Source organism: Perna viridis, chromosome 4 (assembly GCF_037379345.1).
Source record: "Perna viridis isolate PV_CMFRI_1.1 ecotype Kerala chromosome 4, ASM3737934v1, whole genome shotgun sequence".
Classification (NCBI taxonomy): Eukaryota; Metazoa; Mollusca; class Bivalvia; order Mytilida; family Mytilidae; genus Perna; species Perna viridis.
In genome coordinates, this window is record NC_142448.1 from 2,348,924 (window position 1) to 2,368,247 (window position 19,324).

The 19,324-nt window shown below is 34.0% G+C and overlaps 1 protein-coding gene across 4 annotated transcripts in view; it reads left to right on the forward strand.

Annotated features, from left to right (window-relative positions):
- LOC148618431 (regulatory-associated protein of mTOR-like) overlaps nt 1-5,119 on the forward strand; it is a 52,275-nt gene extending 47,156 nt beyond the window's left edge. For all 4 annotated transcript variants that reach the window (XM_088577346.1, XM_088577348.1, XM_088577347.1 and 1 more), the window contains 2 exons: nt 80-209; nt 473-5,119. In XM_088577346.1, coding sequence (XP_088433472.1) covers nt 80-209; nt 473-541 — 199 coding nt within the window. In that variant the 3' untranslated portion in view covers nt 542-5,119. The remainder of the gene's footprint in view (nt 1-79; nt 210-472) is intronic.
- The last annotated feature ends 14,205 nt before the right edge of the window (nt 5,120-19,324 follow it).

Below are 19,324 nucleotides of genomic sequence, written 5' to 3' on the forward strand. Positions count from 1 at the left end.
CTTATTAGAAGAAGTAGCCAAGGATGTAATTCCTAAATATTTATGATCTTAAGTATGAAATCTGTTCATTCTCTTCCAGTGGCTCTATTAACCAGATAATAGGTGTGTACAATCCATGTGGAGATACCTTAAGTACAATTAAATACCATGAGGGATTCCTTGGCCAAAGGATTGGTGCTAGCAGTTGTCTTTCATTTCATCCTTATAAGGTAAGGATTCAAATAATAAGTACAGATACTAATTGAAGTATTAAATCAACTTGATTATTTGTGTATCAATTAGATCTATCAGTTAAGATGGTGGTATGGTTATATGATCTGTTATTCCATATTTTACTGAAAACTTTACAAACAACTTGACTTAATTTGGTTAAATACTTCATTCTCAGCTCCTGGATGATAACCAGTGTGAATGTCAAAAGTCATTTGTAATGCACAGATAGAATGTGTTGTGTATTAAATTATTATTTCAGGTGAAGTTAGCAGCAGGAGGCAATGACTCTTTTATATCTGTGTACTCCACAGCTACACGGCAGAGATGATAATACGTGAAAATTAGGTTATAGTTTGTAAGCAGTATGCCAAAGTATGCTGGAATAAATTATTTTGACTATGATATTTGAAAACAAATCTATTCCTGTAGAAGGATATCAACTAGAATAAAAAGCATAATGCAAAACCAAAGTATGATAAATGTGATGTAAGAAAGATGGTTGTAACTGTATTATTAGAGAAGAATGAGGACAGTTCTGTCAAAAACCACAGAGGACTTATGTAGCTGTCATATATGTAAGGTTATTAACACCACTTGTTCCTTGAACCTGTTAAGGAGTGCAGTAGTTCTGTAATTTTTTAGCATAGCTCCACTTAAGAATCAAGCAAAAAGAGTCAATTACTGATACATTGTACAAGCATATCTTCTGCTCAAAATATTTTGACTGAAACCCTTCAAAAGGCCTAGAAGACATCTTTTTCTTCTACAACGAAAGTGTCTGTGACAGTTCAGTAGATGGCTAGATTTAAATTTTAGTGGAATTCTGCAGGTGAAAATCTTTTGATCAGTTAAACTTTACCTCATAGTATATATTTTTGGGGAAAACAAGAATTAAAGGGATTGTCAAAAGGGTCTATAAGATGCAATACCTCTTAGATCCTATAGAATTTAAATTAAAATACATGTATGTGATGTATCAGCCTTTGTGTGATCATTCTTTTAAATGAAATTAAATTATGTTATCATTAATCAGTGATACTTAATTATAACATATTAGTGATAGAAAACCTAAAATATCACTGATATATATATAAGTGCTTTGTAATTGTAATGAATTATATTATATTGGGATTTCAGTTATGCTGTATGTTAGAGTGATAGTGTTTTTATCAGCTAGAAAACATTTGATTAGTTGACAGTTTCAAAAGATGAAATTAATTCACAGAATATCAAACTAGCAAGGCTTTCAAAGCTATGCTTTGTTTCTTAAGTGTTTTGAACTGTTAGAAAATGAATTGTCAATATGTTTTTCTGTATTGAGCATCCCTTAAAAAGCCAAGTAATTTTCATTGATAGTTGTAAATTTATATTTTAACATACATGTATTTACTTGTAAACATCATGAATTCCAATAGTTTTCATCTTATTTAGTAGGACTGTTAATTTATCTAATAGCGGTTTCATACGACCCCCCAAAAAATGCGGTCATTTATTGGTATTGTGCTGTTGTCGTGGTCCGTGTCATAGTTGTATGTAGACACTTGGTTTTTGTGTGATAACTTTAGTTAGGGTTGACCAATTGTTATGAAATTTTGGTATGATTTTACTAACCTTTAAAGGAAGATTCCTGTTTAAGGTCAAGGTTCAGTAATGCCTCTGTCCACAGAATTTTTAAAAAAAATTTATCTGTAGTTTGAATTTGTCATGCGACACAACACTCTAAATTTTCAGCATAGGTTACCAGAGAAATATGATTTTCATTCAAAGGAATAAGTAACACCAAAACATACAGAAACCCCTGGAAATCTAGTAGTTATATACCATATAATGTGTTGTTATTCTACAGAAAACAAAATCTGATACATAGAATTTCTTGAAAACATTATATTATATTCCTTAGTGTATACAAAACATTTTTAGCAAATAAAATTTGGAGGTCACCAGACTTGTTTGTTCACTATAGACAAATAAACTTGAAGAATTTGTTTTTGAAAGAAAAGCGTGACATGGCTCTTAACTTGGATTTCAACATCGAACATAATTTTTCACTTGAAATTAAATACTGCAAAAATTACTAGGTTGAAAGAAATAGTTCCATGTCAGTTTTTATTATTTTAACAGATGTGACATATTTTTGAATGTGGAATATCTTTTTTATTTTTGTAATTCATTTCTTTGCATGGTTGCTATTATACAACTAATTAGCTTTAAACACCTTAAGGGTAAGGTTCAGTAAAGGAATGGTCCAAGATTTTTTTTGTTGAAAAATTAGATTTTTGCATAAGTCACCAGGGTATTAACAGAGAAATACATCTTTTCGTCAGGCTTGGATCACTCCCAGAATTATGGATGTCTCTCCTTATTAGCAATTTGGTTCAATATATGATTTCTTTGTTTTGATGTTTGTATAACATCCTTACTATTTCTGAACACTACACAAAAATGTAGTCCAAATGTAATTCCTAATATATCATTCAATATCTCTTTTATAACAACTGAATATCCTATCACACTTTGATTAATCCTTTATGTTAGCAGTTCATCACCAGAACCTACTGTTTCTGAACACTACACAAAAATGTAGTCCAAATGACATTCATTTTATATCATTCAATACCTTTATTATAACCATTAAATATGTTTTTTACAATTGTTCAGTTCAATAATATTCTATTATTTCTGCAAATAGAATTAAGATCTAGTCTTCATGTCAACTAAAGATTGGAGGGACTCATTTTTGGTCTTGAAAAATATTAAGTAATAAATTTGCATTTGGGGAATTTAGTTCTTGCAGTAATGTGTCAGGAAGCATTTAATGTGATAAGCATGTTCCATTTAATACACGTATCATTCAAATTCTCCATCCTTTCATTAATAGTTTATCATTAATAAACAGGAAGTGAATAGCAGTGATTTTAACCAAGTAAAACTTGGTGGGAAAATTGATAAAAGTGTTTATAGTGTGTGTGTGCCTGATACAAGTTCCATTGTATGAGTGTTTATAGTGTGTGTGCCTGATACATTGTATGTTAGAGTGATTACAACTAATCAAGAAGTTTATTTAAAAGGTTCATATTGGACAGAATGACATGTAAAACCCAGATATCACTATACATGTAAGGTTTCAATTTTCTTGTTTGGTTAATACTAATTTTATGTTGAAAAGAAACAATAAACAAGCATAAAATAGCACACGATCATACTACATAAGAATATGAAAAAAAATTTGTGATAGAAAAGTTATAAACTTGTTCTCATTGGATTGTAACAGCTGGGAACAGTGATCAATTTTGTGTCGTCTATCTTCAGTGACCTTACAATCGCACATAGTTACTGCTGTACAAACCTTATGAATGCACGTAGTTACTGTTATGTGGCATTCACTTACTGAATCTTTGCCTTAAGTTGGAGTTGGCAGCCCTTACTGTTTTAGAATAAGGGCTCAAAAAGGGTAAAGATAGGTTTTGTATTAACTCCCATGAAGAATGTTTGTCTGATAATTTCTTTTTTATTTTGTTCCTTATACCTAGTAAACAAATAAATCAGCAGATTTCAGACCATTTTCAAGTCATTGGGGTCCGAAGGGTCCACACCCCCAAAAAATGGACTTTTTTAATTTTGGTCTAATTTCAAGTTTTTAGTGGAGTCCAAGTTGCTCGTTTGCTTTCGTTACTTTGCATGTATGATTTTAGTTACTTTATGTTCTTTGTTGTGTATGTCTGTTTTCCATGTCTGGTCTTTGTCCCTGGATTACATTCTTTTGATTACTGCTAGAACCTTGGTTCCCTTGATTACTCTTTCAATTCTTTTTTTATTGGATTCCTTATGAAAACCCCTGTCTGCATTTATCAATCAGATTACAGATATCTGTTATGGTTTTTGAGTTAAAGGTGGGGATGGGACCACCCCACCAACCACCCCAAAATTGAAAAAATAGACCTTTTTATTTTTGGTCTGATTTTAAAAATTGTTATTTGAATTTCAAGTTTTGTACAATATACTGTCCAGACCAGTTGTTGTGTCCATAATGAATGGTAAGACTGTATGTGTCAAAAACTAATATTGTGTCCACACTTGTCCCAACTGTATAGGGTTCGACCACTGTGGTCTTATCATGCTGTGCTCCACAATTTTTTTTTAAACTGATGTTTTGAAGTTTTATGTTTATGTATAAAACTTGTGTGTGTGGTAGTAAGTGGAAGTGAATGCAGTAAGAAAGATGTGTTGTTGATGAAATGTAGTTGTAATGCTGAGTGTACTGTGGAATAGCAGGGGAAATTTATACTACTTAATTATCTTCTTATCAGAACAGTTGTTGTCATTTTCATGACCATTAATTGAAATTTTTTTTTTATTTGCCAGTGAAGTAATAGACATTTGTGTTCAAAACTGTTGTCAACATCATACCAGTCCTCAATGTATAATTATACCTCTCATGGCTGTTTTCAGTCAGAAGATCAAAAGAGAAGTGTACAAAATTGTGTGAAATATACACATCCTTCATTATTCTCAACTGTTTTGCAACACATAATAATATATAAGTTTAAAAGAAAAAAAAATCCATCATCTTTGAACACAAATAACATTGTAGTGAAAAATACCAGACAGCAGCTACAGATAACGGTTTAAGCATGGCAATGCAGCATCCAAACACTTGGTAGCTATTTCACATGGGAAGAGAATTTTTTTTTCTTTTGAAAGTTTGCATTATTAATTTTTTCATAGATAAAACATAAAACTATGATGGTGGATGTGGCCTGAAGCATTACATATATTGTATCAGATGTTCATCGTTTGTTACGATTTTAATCTTGCTGTTTAACATGGAATTGATTTGAATGTTTTATGATAAATATATGTCTGTGTATTATATTATTAAGTTTTGACATAAAATGATTCAATTTTTTGTTGTTTTCTTTGATCATTTATACTTCCCATTAGACTTTTTTTTATCTCCATACATTTCATACAGTGTGACTAACTTGGGTAGACTACAGACAAATATTTTTTTATGGATAAATGGTTGTTAAATTCTTGGCACCAACCATGTAATTTTCCTGGGCTATGAAAATATTTCCGAGACATTTTTTTTTGTAACAAGTCTTACAAATAAACGGTTAAAGCTAGTTTAAGCTGAGTGTAAAACTAATAATTTTATTTTCACATTGCTGAAGACAAAATGTTTTTTTTCTCAAAAATGAAAACAAACTTTTTAAAAAATCTATAGCCACCTTCAGAAAATTAAATGGTGGTCATCTAATATAAAGGATTTACATGGTAGAAAGTCTGTGTGGAAATATCTCATATCGAACCATTACAATAGAATGAGAATGGATGTGGTGTCAAAGAGCCAACAACCCCGCTGGGAATAAATAGTAAATACAACTAAAAATCAGTTTAAAAAAAATCTGAGTCCCTTGTTAAAACAGGAATAAAGAAACTGATTATACATTAGACAAATTTGCACAAATACAATCGAACTTTAAGCTTGAATATTGGCAAGGTTTGCAGACCAATGTGTGTTAGGCATCATATTTGAATGTTAATGTAAAGAATGTAAAATGTATTCTTATTATGATGTGCTTCAAAGCTGTTTAAACCACAGCCATGGTTAAAAACAGTGATAAACACAGCCAACATTCTGTGTAAAACTTAGGCTGCTTCTATTAAAAAAATATGAAGAAACTAGTCCTATTAGAATCAAAATAATTTCATGGAAACTCCATTTCTGCATTATTTGTTTCTGTTTGCCCCAAGGGACCATGATTGGAGCCAGACTGGAGGCATACTAAATCCGGCCTCATTCATATACAATGTATGATCTATGTGATTAAGGATTTTCTTTTCAAAGTTCAAAAGTTTTCTTTTAAGTAGGTACATGCACGTGTAAAACATAACAACTGACAAATAACAACAATTATACACATGAGACGCGTGGTTAAGGACATGGCTATTGACTTTCAATATACTTTGTTATTTAAGTGTAAGTGTTTGTAAGAATCAGGCAAAATGGGAATTAAAACATGCATGTCAAACCCCACTGACTTGACAATGTAATATCACTCATATATACCTTCTCTGTTCGAAAAGACCATTATTTAACCTTTGCATCACTGGCTTTGCTCAGAATTTTATCAATAGAATGTTAGAAAAATGAGGTTTTTGACAGTTATCTGCCCTTGAAATATTCATTTTCAGTGTATTTCAATGAAATCATAACTCACTGCACCAACATGATATGGAAAATATTGTCCTTTTTCCTTGGTTCTTATGGTGCAAATAGTCAAATTACACTATCAAAATGATGGGTTTTGTTATACCATGTTTCACCTACTGCCTGATTCTTACAGAGACTGACACTTAATTATAGAAGAGTAAAACACAAATTATTGTTATCATTTATTTCCAACTTAAGACCCGAATCCTTGCCCGAATAATTTGTAAAGCGTATATCACAAAATGTTTACTAACAAGGAAATGTAGGCGTTGGTCACGACAACCAATCGTATTACACGTTTATGACTATGTAAATTTTTACAGTGTAAAATAAAAGAACGATTTTGTAATCTAACTGCACTGACGATTTACAGCTAAGAATAAAACTATGTAATCAAACTATAAACAGTACAATCAAGTCTACGCCCAAACTCTGGATCGATGTAAGACTGTAAAATTTAGTCACTCCCTCAGAGGATTCGAACACTGCATCTCCATCTTTGGCAACACCGCATGCACTTCAGTCTTATTTGTAATTCATGTTAAATAACCATTTTCTTCATGCATAAGCATAGATCAGTCCAACCTTAATCAACCCAGTTAAAGATATATATCTACATGTATAGGTCTGAAAAATTCCCAAACGATGTTAGCAGTGTCAAATTTGCTATATGCAAATTTTTTGGTCTTCCCTCCGCGGGATTTGAACTCGTACAGCTGTGACATCTATGGCAACACCACCTGCACAAAGTCCAGCCAGTTGAAAATATATTTTATATTATAATAATGATTGTTACCTCCTTATTCCGAAACGCATATTTAATATCGTGGCGAAACAACACACTTTAGTAGGAGAAACGACCCGAGGCGAATATTTGTTACATTTCACTAAATATTTTACCTCATGCTATGCAGTTAATGAAAAAAAGGCTTAAACTTCATTTTGCAACAGGACGCTAGTGGAGACTTTCTGGGAACGTGAAAAACATAGTCAAGGAAGGTGGTGCAATTAGGGAAAAGATAGATATGCCAATTCTATAGAATAGCATAGTTTTTGAAGGAAACAAATTTCATGCATTAGGTTTTCCATAATCACTTGTTACGCCACGAAAAAAAAACGGCTGAAAACTCCAGTTTTTGGGGAACCACCTCATCACATTTATGCAAGGGGAAATGACAGATTGAAAGAGTAATCAAGGGAACCAAGATTCTAACGGAAAGCAAAAGAATGTAATCCAGGGACAAAGACCAGACATGAAAAACAGACATACACTACAAAGAACAGAAAATAACTAAAATAATTCATACAAGGTAAAACAAAAGTAAATGGGCAACTCGACTAAAAACTGGGAGCATGGTCCAGGCGCACTGGTAGGGTAAGCGTCCTCTGCTTTTCGAGACACTATAACAATGATAGACACATAACAGAACACATCCTTAAATACGTTACACAATTATAACCATCATATCAGATGTAGGATTCTTGACTTTATATCACCCATAAATAGTAACATGCGGCATACATGTACATATATTGTATATACTTTTTATGTTCATTGTTAAATTTCCAGTAGATAAGGTGTAATAGAGACAGTATAAAAAATGTGACATTTGTGCAACGTAGATATTATACCTGTTGTGAAAAAGTTTGATAAATAAATTAAAAAATATAAAATGTTCTAGAATGCAGTTTACTTTGAGTTATTTATGTTAGTTTTAGTGCAAATATACACTCGGAGTCTCCTCCTGGTGTCCAAAGCAGATATATTAAAGACTGTAACAATAAATAAGTTTTTTTAATAAGAAATGAAAAATATGGACTTATCCAATTGCAGAGGTCACCAAAACGACCAAAAAATCAAAACATTTCTACACTACTGTTACACCATTTTAATAATAAAAAAAAAGAATTAAAAATGGGCAAAAAATTGTATTAATCGAAAACGATGAAATTATTAATAATAACAAAGATATTTGTGATACTTTTAATACATTTTTGGAAATGGGTAAAGATGTTTTTTATGAGGACAGTCACGGTAGCATACACAAAATTAAATCTTTTTGGCATCAGGACGTATGTTTTGAGTTCAAGTCAACAGGCGTTGACACTTAGTAAAATTAATGATAAGGAAGCTTATCTTACGGATGCAATGACAACATCAAAAGTATAGGAAACTTTTCAAGCCAATATAACAATAACATAAATGTGATGAATTTGACAAAAATCCAAGACGGGAAAGGAGTCATGGCCATCGCCATTATATGTCACCTAAGTTACATGATGTCTCCATAGATGGTTTCCTTCCTTTCATACAAAAACCTCTTGGGCTTATTCACATTAGAACCGAACTCTATTCTATACCTCTCACTCTAGTACACCCCCTTTACAAACAAGTCTTGACACTCCTGTTTCTGCCCCTACCTCATCATTATATAGACTTGTTTCCATCTTTTTAAATATTAGTTTCCACAGACAAGTTAAACCAGTTTGTGTGAAAAGTCAAGATGAAGAAAAACGATCATTTCGTCCACTACCGTTTGTCAACAAAGGTATAGATCAAGGGTGGATCCAGGGTTTTAGATTGGGGGCGTACAGTTAAAATTTTTTAGATTAAATTTTCGAAATATTTTTCTAGAGTGGGTGCAATGTAGATATCTTTTGAGGTAAAAATTAGCGAGAATTTAAAGTTTCAACCTAAAACCGCCTAAATCTCCCCTGACAACCCATGCTTTGCAGATTTTTTTTTTTTTGGGGGGGGGGCACGCCCTCCACGCCCCCGCATGTATCGGCCCCTGTAGATGCAATTAATTTGGCTGACATCCTCCATCACAAAAACGTTACCAACAAAATTCCTTCATATTTCAAAGACAAATCCATACCAATTATTTCATATTCCTATACTTCACCCACTGCATCCAAAATTCTCAATTAGAAAAGGCTATTGCAGAACCTCGAGATTGAGGACTTCAAGGCTAAACCACCTGACTGTTCTTGCAAAAACTCTCCATTCAAATATGGTCCTTCTGGTTACGTCGTTACGGAGATTTGTCCATCATCGAAAGCGAATCTCTGTGTAATATCCTTTCTAAAGGTCCCAAGTATCGTGAACCACGCTGCATAAATTGGAATTATAACTTTAAAGTTCTTATGGATGCCGTGGAAGACTACGTAAGAAAATGGATAAAACGAGAACAAGAAGACATTGATTCTCTGTCAGAGTGGTTAAAGGCCGTGAGGTCTTTAATTTTGAAACGAATGAAAGTTTTAAGTAGGTCAATGAGTGCCAAGGCTACATCAGTTTTCAAAGACCCCGATGTAGCAAAAACATTGTCTACTATACATGATAAATATGTTGTCGTACCAGCAGACAAAGCCCAAAACAACATTGTTTTTGTCTGCAAAACGTTTTATATCTAATGTTTATTATCAGAGGTAGACGTAGAAAATAATAGCAGTGATAAAACCTATACTGCTACCACACTCTCCAAAGAAGAGATTGTGGAAAACCATAAATCTGTGCTATCCTCTTTTGGTCTCTTTACCAAGGACGATGATTGTGATTTACCGTCTATGTACTGGATTCCTAAACTCCACAAGAATCCATACAAACAACGTTACATAGCTGGATCTGCAAAATGTACCATCAAACCTCTTTCAAAACTTTTAACTTCTATACTCACAGATGTCAAAGAGGGTCTGCAATCCTACAACAACACCTGTTACTCCCGTAGTGATATTAATTCAATGTGGATTCTACATCATACATTGTTATTTTTCAAAAAACGGTCGGCAGTCCAATGGGAACAAATTGTGCTCCTCTACTTGCTGATCTTTTCCTTCACTCTTACGAGGCTGACTTTATGGCTGATCTGATCCGAAAGAAAGAATATCGTTTAGCTAGATCCTTTAATCTCAGTTTCCGCTGTATAGATGACGTATTATCTTTTAATAATCGTAATTATGGGGACTTGATACATCGCATCTAAAGGATACTACAGACACTGTGAAGTCAGCCTCATATCTTGACCTACACTTACAAATCGACGGTAAAGGAAAACTATTTACAAAGCTTTACGACAAACGTGATGAATTTTCATTCAGAATTGTCAACTTTCCTTTCATATGTGGCAACACCCCTTCAGCACCTGCGTATGGAGTGTTCATACCACAACATACGTTATGCCAGAGCTAGCCGAAACTACGCAGACTTTCTGTATCGCGCTAGAATTCTAATAAATAGGCTTCTGGAACAGGGTTATGTTGCTACAAGATTGAAGTCATCACTACAGAAGTTTTATGGTCGTCATCATAAACTCATGGATCGTTACGGTGTATCCATCTGCGCTATGAAAACTGATTTGTATGTATGGTTTTAGTTACTTTATGTTCTTAGTTGTGTATGTCTGTTTTCCATGTCAGATCTTTGTCCCTGGATTACATTCTTTTTGATTACCGCTATAACCTTGGTTTCCTTGATTACTCTTACATGTGTTGATAATATCTCATCTAAGCTTCTACAGTCGGGGGCTCCTGTCCTTAACAAAAATATTACATCTTTAATAGATAAAACTATTTGTAACAGTAATTTTTCAAACTGGCCTAAAGAAGCACAAGTTGTACCTTTACATAAAAAAGTGATCCACTGGACAAGAACAAAATACCGTTCTGTCAGTATTATACCAACGATATCTAAATTATATGAAATGGTTCTCTCTGATCAATTGACAAATTGTTTTGAAAACATTTTTCATTCTTTTTTGTTTGCTTTTAGAAAGGGGCATAAGTGTCAGACCACTTTCCTTAAGCTCCTTGAAGATTGGAAATTGGCACTTGATAAAAAACCATATGTGGCAGCTATATAAATGGACCTTTCGAAAGCTTTTGATTGTCTGCCATATGATATTCTTTTAAGTAAAAACCTCTGCTTGCGGCTCATCATCTATATCTGTGAAATTACTCGAAAATTATTTAAGAGGTCGTAAGTAGCAAATCAAACTGGAGGGCTGACATCACTAAGGGTGCACCTCAATGTTCTATACTCGGTCAGTTTAAGCCGATACAATCTCGACAAGCAATGTTATATGTTGATTGACTGTTATAATGTATAGATTTTCTCTGCCAGACAGAAAGTGCGGGGAAAAATAGCGCGGAACATCGACCCAATGTAGCCAAAGTCGTTAGTTAATGGCATATAAATTGAAATTCATTGGATTAAATGAACGGAAAATATAGCCCGGAACAAACACATTGATTTATGTAAGTTAGAACAATAGTTCATAGGAGTACAGCAATAATTATTCTTCAATTGCAAGATAAGTCATATGAGAATAATTCTTATGGTAAAAAGTCCTATCAATAGACATGGCTCAGCACAACCACACTGACCTAACTATTAATTTAAGAGAGATACTCTTTTACTCTTTTCAAATATAGTCAAAAGCAAATATTTCTACTTTCCTCCTCATATACTGGCTATGTATAAAATTATCCTGAGGTAGAATATCCATGAAAGGTAATTGTTGACAATCTAATATCAATTATACTATAATTGTTCTATCTCTAAAATGCTGTCACAAACTTTGTGAACCAATTTTGTCAATAACAATTTTCTTTATAATATTTAGTGATTCTCTCCTTATATATTCAAGGACTGGTCATCGTGTTAAAAAATGCACTATATCTTCCTCCTCCAATTGACAGTTTGAGCAGGTTGCATCTATATTTCTATTTGAGAATCGCGCTCTTTGTATTTGTAAAATATATGTGCCTATAAGTTATCTTCCTTTCGTTGTTGCTTTTCTAATTTCGCCAATGTTAAGACGTAAGTTATCCCAAATGGGATGTGTCTTTCCAATATCCAGTCAATGGTAAGACGTAAGTTATCCCAAAATGGGATGTGTTTTTCCAATATCCAGTCAATGTTAAGACGTAGTTATCCCAAATAGAATGTGTTTTTCCAATATCCAGTCAATGTTCAGACGTAAGTTATCCCAAATGGGATGTAATTTTTCAATATCCAGTCAATGTTAAGACGTAAGTTATCCAAAATGGGATGTGTTTTTCCAATATCCAGTCAATGTTAAGACGTAAGTTATCCCAAAATGGGATGTGTCTTTCCAATATCCAGTCAATGTTAAAACGTAGTTATCCCAAATAGGATGTGTTTTTTCCAATATCCAGTCAATGTTAAGACGTAGTTATCCCAAATAGGATGTGTTTTTTTCCAATATCCAGTCAATGTTAAGACGTAAGTTATCCCAAATGGGATGTGTCTTTCCAATATCCAGTCAATGTTAAGACGTAAGTTATCCTAAAATGGGATGTGTTTTTTCAATATCCAGTCAATGTTAAGACGTAGTTATCCCAAATGGGATGTGTTTTTTTCAATATCCAGTCAATTTTAAGACGTAAGTTATCCCAAATGGGATGTGTTTTTCCAATATCCAGTCAATGTTAAGACGTAAGTTATCCCAAAATGGGATGTGTCTTTCCAATATCCAGTCAATGTTAAGACGTAAGTTATCCCAAATAGGATGTGTTTTTTTCCAATATCCAGTCAAAGTTAAGACGTAGTTATCCCAAATAGGATGTGTTTTTCCAATATCCAGTCAATGTTAAGACGTAAGTTATCCCAAATGGGATGTGTCGCTCCAATATCCAGTCAATGTTAAGACGTAAGTTATCCCAAAATGGGATGTGTCTTTCCAATATCCAGTCAATGTTAAGACGTAGTTATCCCAAATAGGATGTGTTTTTCCAATATCCAGTCAATGTTAAGACGTAAGTTATCCCAAATGGGATATGTTTTTCCAATATCCAGTCAATTTTAAGACGTAGTTATCCCAAATAGATGTGTTTTTCCAATATCCAGTCAATGTTAAGACGTAGTTATCCCAATAGGATGTGTTTTTCCAATATCCAGTCAATGTTAAGACGTAAGTTATCCCAAATGGGATGTGTTTCCCCCAATATCCAGTCAATGTTAAGACGTAAGTTATCCCAAATGGGATGTGTTTTTCCAATATCCAGTCAATGTTAAGACGTAAGTTATCCCAAATGGGATGCGTTTTTCCAATATCCAGTCAATGTTAAGACGTAAGTTATCCCAAATGGGATGTGTTTTTCCAATATCCAGTCAATGTTAAGACGTAGTTATCCCAAAAGGGATGTGTCTTTCCAATATCCAGACTGAAAATTAATAGAAATTTCAATGTCGATTTATCTTTGGCCTCTCTTTATAGATTCATCCTCCAGAACTTATCTATGGCTAATCTGACCTGGTGTTTCCACATAAATTGTGATGGTCATTGATTCTTCAGCATAAATATATATTTTATAAATATAGTAAGTTTGTCACTCGGTTGAGGAAGGTCAGCTCGTGTGATTGCATAAGATATTGTCTTTATAATGCTGACTTCAGGTTGTCATTATTTGATTTAAGAAGTGGCTATGATAAAGATTTCGTCTATTGAAAAATAACATAAATTTTCCATGTGCATATTGTTTATTGCGCGAAGTGTAGCTCTGAATTTAACTGAATAGGGGCGTGTCAATATTTTTTTATCCATTGGGATATAACAAAATTATTTTAACCAGTCAGATTTCAGTATTTATCTCAAATTAATTTATTAAAAAATGGAAAAGAACAGACTAAGTATTCTTTCATGGATTTCAGCCTCTATTGGTACCAAATTAGTAAACAGACTACACGAATTGCTGTTCTAGTTGGTAACGCTTGGATTTGCCTCAAAAAGTTGTTAAGATGAAAATCACGAAGTAGTGTTATCGCTTGATTAGATAGAGGTAAAACCTTTAGACTGAACAATAATCTTGGTAAGACGTACACACTATAAATGGTGTATAATGTCTTTGGATTTAGTCCATTTGTCCGATGAACGCCAAAGTTCATAAGGGAGTATGTGGTTCTTCAGGCTAGACTAAATACGTTCTTGAATATTCATTTTATTTTGGTCTTTAATTGATCGAATAATTCCGAGATGTGTACCCTGATGAGTAACAGGTATTGTATGTAAGCTTAATTTGAAATTACTTTCGGTTTCAGAACTGCAACGAGGCATACTATTTTTGTAGATAGTAACACATTTTGTTGGATGTATTTTATATCTATGTTGATCTGAATATCATTTTGATAGATCTAACGTAACTTGTATCTCTTCTGTCAAAGATAGAAGCTGAATGTCATCTGCACAGGTTGAGCATCTGACATAACTGGTACCAATGTATTGTCCCATACCATTATCTTCGAGCAGTTTTAATAGTCCATTTATGTATAATTTATAAAATGAATTGATAAAATAACACCCTGTCAAACACTCTGACGGACTGGAAAGCTGGTACTAAGACTCATTTTTTCCATTTTACTTTTGTTTGAAGTTAGCTATTAGGTTATTGTACATGCATATCAACAATAATTTTTCAAAGATCACGATCAATATTTAAGTCAAATAATTTATCTATAACAGAATATTCACGGTGGTCGACATCAAAGGCTTTTTGTGTGCAATAAGGCTAGTGTTAAAGTTTTATTTTTACTTTTCATTTCAAGCTCTGTATCAGTAGCTAATACAGTAGCCATTGCTGGTGAGAGACCACAAGTAAAGCCGTACTGTTGGTTTGACTGGTTATCTAATTTTGTTAGCATTCTATTTAGAATGATGTGTTCAAAGATTTTCCCAAGAAAGAAGGAGATAGTGAAACCTCTATAATTATCTAGGTCTTCCGTCCTTGTTTTTCTTGCAAACAGCATTTAGAATACCAGTCTTCATTGGTTGGGCACTTTTTTCTCAGCCAGAATTAAATAGCTAATCAAGAATGGAACAACATCTTCAGCGCATTTAAAATGTTCTTCTTCTGAAAGACCATGTTCATCAAAAACACTCATTTCGTGCTGGTAGGCTATTTATAGCTACGGTCCACGCTGGATTAAATCCTAAATACAATCCACACATCGTGAAACCGCCTCGTTGTACTCGTCGTGGTGTAAAAGCTGGACAGCGATTAATCTGACCAATCAGAACTATAATTGATTATGCAAGGGAAACAAATACAAACCTTTCTAAAGGAGCGAATAAATACAATCTAATCAGTATAATTACATCAGCGAATCTAAATGGCTCGTCAATTATACCTACGATTAACTTAGGGACGAAAATTCAATCACCTGGTACAACACCAACTGTGAAACCGTTATCGCGACGTCTGTGCAGAAAGATCGACTTGACAACACAGGCAGAAGTGCTTCATTATATACTTTAAATTGCAGATCTGTTAAGAATAAAACACTGTCTATCTACGACTTCATCCTATCGAATAGTGTTGATATTTTCGCATTAACTGAGACATGGCTTGGATCATCTATTGACAAAACTGTAATTTCCGAACTGAAGCCAGATGGTTACAGTTTACATCACGTTTCACGTCACTCCCAAAGAGGGGGTGATGTTGCGTTTTTATCTAACTCTGATTTGAAAGTTGAAACTATTTCATCAAGAAGAGAGTTCACGCACTTCGAGATATTAGAGTGCATGATCAATAGCGAACAGAACCGCTTCCGATTATGTGTAATATATCGTCCACCACCATCTAAGTCTAACAATTTAAAAAAAAAATGTGTTTTTCGATTAATGGATAGATTTTCTAGATATCGTAACTGTCACTCTAGATGAACTTGTTATCACTGGTGACCTCAATTTTCATCTAGATGATTATGAAAATGGCGATACAAAGGGTTTTTTTTTCAATCACTCGAGGACCACTGGCTCTCTCAGCATGTTTCGACGGCTAGAGAAAATACATCGATTCTCCAGGGACAACCGTTTGTTTGTGACCCAAAATTATCTGATCTTCATGGGAACTTAACTTGTGATCCTTTAGCTGTTGCGTCTCAGCTTCATTCAGTGAAACCTAAAAAAAAAAACAAAAAAAAAACAAAAAAAAAAACGAGAAACATTATCATATCGGAAATTTCGGAATATATCTAAGACTGATTTTGTTCAAGATGTCAACCTTTTGCATGCACTCCAAAATCTGAATGGTACCGTCGAAGATCTTGTGTCGACATATGCTTCGGAATTGACTCGAATTATAAACGATCATGCTCCTAAGTATGAAGAAAAAGGGAATAACCGTTCGACCTAATACTGAATGGTACACTGATGAACTGCGATTAGCAAAGCGTGAATATCGGAAAGCCGAACGCATGATGAGAAAAACAAACTTTGCGGTCCATAGAGAGATTTATCAGGAACAGTGTAGAGTTTCAAGTCGGCTTCTGTACAAAAGTAAAAAGGACTTCTACTCCAACAAAATTACGGAAATTGGTGGTAATCAGAAAGAACTTTATAAACTCACAAATGTTCTACTGGGCAACATGCGTGAAGTAATTATACCATCCAACGAGAGTGAACAACAACTCGCAGACACTTTTGGAGAATTTTTCATGGGAAAAATAGAAACGATCCGAAATAATTTATGTGCATCTCATGTTTCTGAAAATCGAAACGTGTTGAGAGCCGACATCAGATTTGATGGTATTCCACTGACGAATTTTACACCTGTGTCAGCTGAGGAATTCGAAAAATCATACAGAAAGTTCCGGCAAAGTCGTGTGAATTGGACCCGATCCCGACTTTTTTGCTAAAAACTTGTTTAGACAACGTTATCAAGTGTGTAATGACAATCATCAACACATCTTTAGCAGAGCAGCATGTTCTTATGAATTTTAAAGAGGCGATTGTTAAACCGCTCTTGAAAAAAACAGGTCTTGATAAAAATGCACTAAAAAATTACCGTCTTGTTTCGAATTTGTCTTTCGTTTCAAAGATATTGGAAAAAGTAGTAGCTTCACATGTCGAAGTTCACCTACGACAGAATTTTCTCTTAGACACTCTACAGTCAGCATATCGTACCGGCCATTCCACTGAGACAGCTTTATTGCGGGTACATCATGATCTCACCACAGCACTTGATAACAACCCCTGTGCCGTACTTGTGATCTTTCCGAGCGCGTTCGATGTAATAGACCATGACATCCTTTTCCAACGTCTTGAATATTCGTATGGAATAACCAGGTCATCGCTAGCTTGGCTTAGATCTTACTTAGACTCTAGAACACAGCGTATTGAGATTGGTCCTGTTTTGTCCAAAGGTATGCGGCTAAAGTATGGTGTTCATCAGGGATCTGTTTTAGGCCCTAGATTGTACCGTCTCTTTTCAAAACCGACTGGGGAAATATGTCGGCAGCATGATATGGACCATCACTGTTATGCTGATGACACCCAGGTGTACCTCATTATTGAACCGCGAAAGACCTGGACTGATATATCGAGTAGAATCGAAGCCTGTTTGGTCGATATAAGTGACCGGGTGAGATCGAATCTCTTAAAACTAAATCGGGATAAAACCGAGTTGATAGTTTTTGCGCCTAAACATCGAGTGAATGATTTTGCCAACTGTAAACTTTCATTCGATGGAACTGTTGTCAGTGAGATACCATGTGTGAAAAACCTTGGCGTATTTTTCGACCAATCTCTTACAAGTTAGTGCTATTTCAAAGTCTTGTTTTCACCAGATCAGAAACATTGGATGCATCCGCAACTATATCACCGACGATGCATGCAAAACTCTCATCAACTCGCTAGTCACATCCCGTTTAGATTACGGAAATGCGTTGTTGTATGGACTTCCAACTACTTTAGTGAATAAGCCACAGAGAGTGCAAAATACGTCCGCCCGCTTAAAATCAAGAACTAAGAAAACGGATCATGTAACACGTACTCTCATCGATTTACTTTGGCTTCCAGTGAACTATACCGCTGCCAATATAAGATCATATTGTATGTTTATAAATCACTCCACGGTAGTTCTCCTGTATATTTGCAAGAACTAGTAAGTGCATACTAGCCGGTCCGTTCTTTATGATCTGTGAACAGTTGTACCATCAGACCACCACGTGTTCGAACCAAGACCTACGGCGAAAGACGTTTCGACAAGGCTGCCGCAACATTATGGAATAGTCTACCAAATGACCTGAGAAATGCGCCATCACTTTTAAGTTTTAAGCGGAATGTCAAAACTCATCTTTTTAGACTTGCATATGACTGTTAACTGTTTTAGGTTTTACTGACAATTTATTGACAATATGATTCTTATGTTAAATCAGATATTCAATAGATACTCTATATTTTTAAGTCTCTACATTTTTTTTAAATAAATGGCATTGATTCTTTTATATAGATATACTTTTTGCGTACATTTCCTAGATTTTTTAATAAACGTTCTATGTATTTTAGACAGCAATTTTATGTAATGCTAATTATTATTTTTCCCCTTGTTTTTAATTTCATATGAAATATCTTAGTACAACTAGTTTATTTTCTAAAATTTTAATTTTCATTATTTTAAAATTGTTTTTTTTTTAAACATTTAACGTTCTACTCAATTTATTTTAATGAAACTTTACATATTATTTTACATATTTTATATTTATATATCTCGTACTTGTCATTTATTATTATTATTGTTTATACATAAGCCTATGCTAATATTATATACAGTGTGTATGTGTTATGGCGTGTATATTTGTGTGTGTGTTTTTGTGCATGTGTGTATTGGTGAGTGTTTGTGTGTGTGTGTGTGTGTGTGTGTGTGTGTGTGTGTGTGTGTGTGTACGCGCGTGCACGTTGTGTGATAGCAGTTAGAGGGTAAACGCGTGCAAGTGCTCGTGAGGTGGTAATGTTAAGCGCGCTTAATGTAATATTTAATTGTGTTAGATAAGCGCTATATAAGAACTTTGTAATAATAATAATTATAATAAATGCTTTACCAGTATTCAGATTAGCTATAGCTTTTGAGATTTCGTCACTAATGAACCCC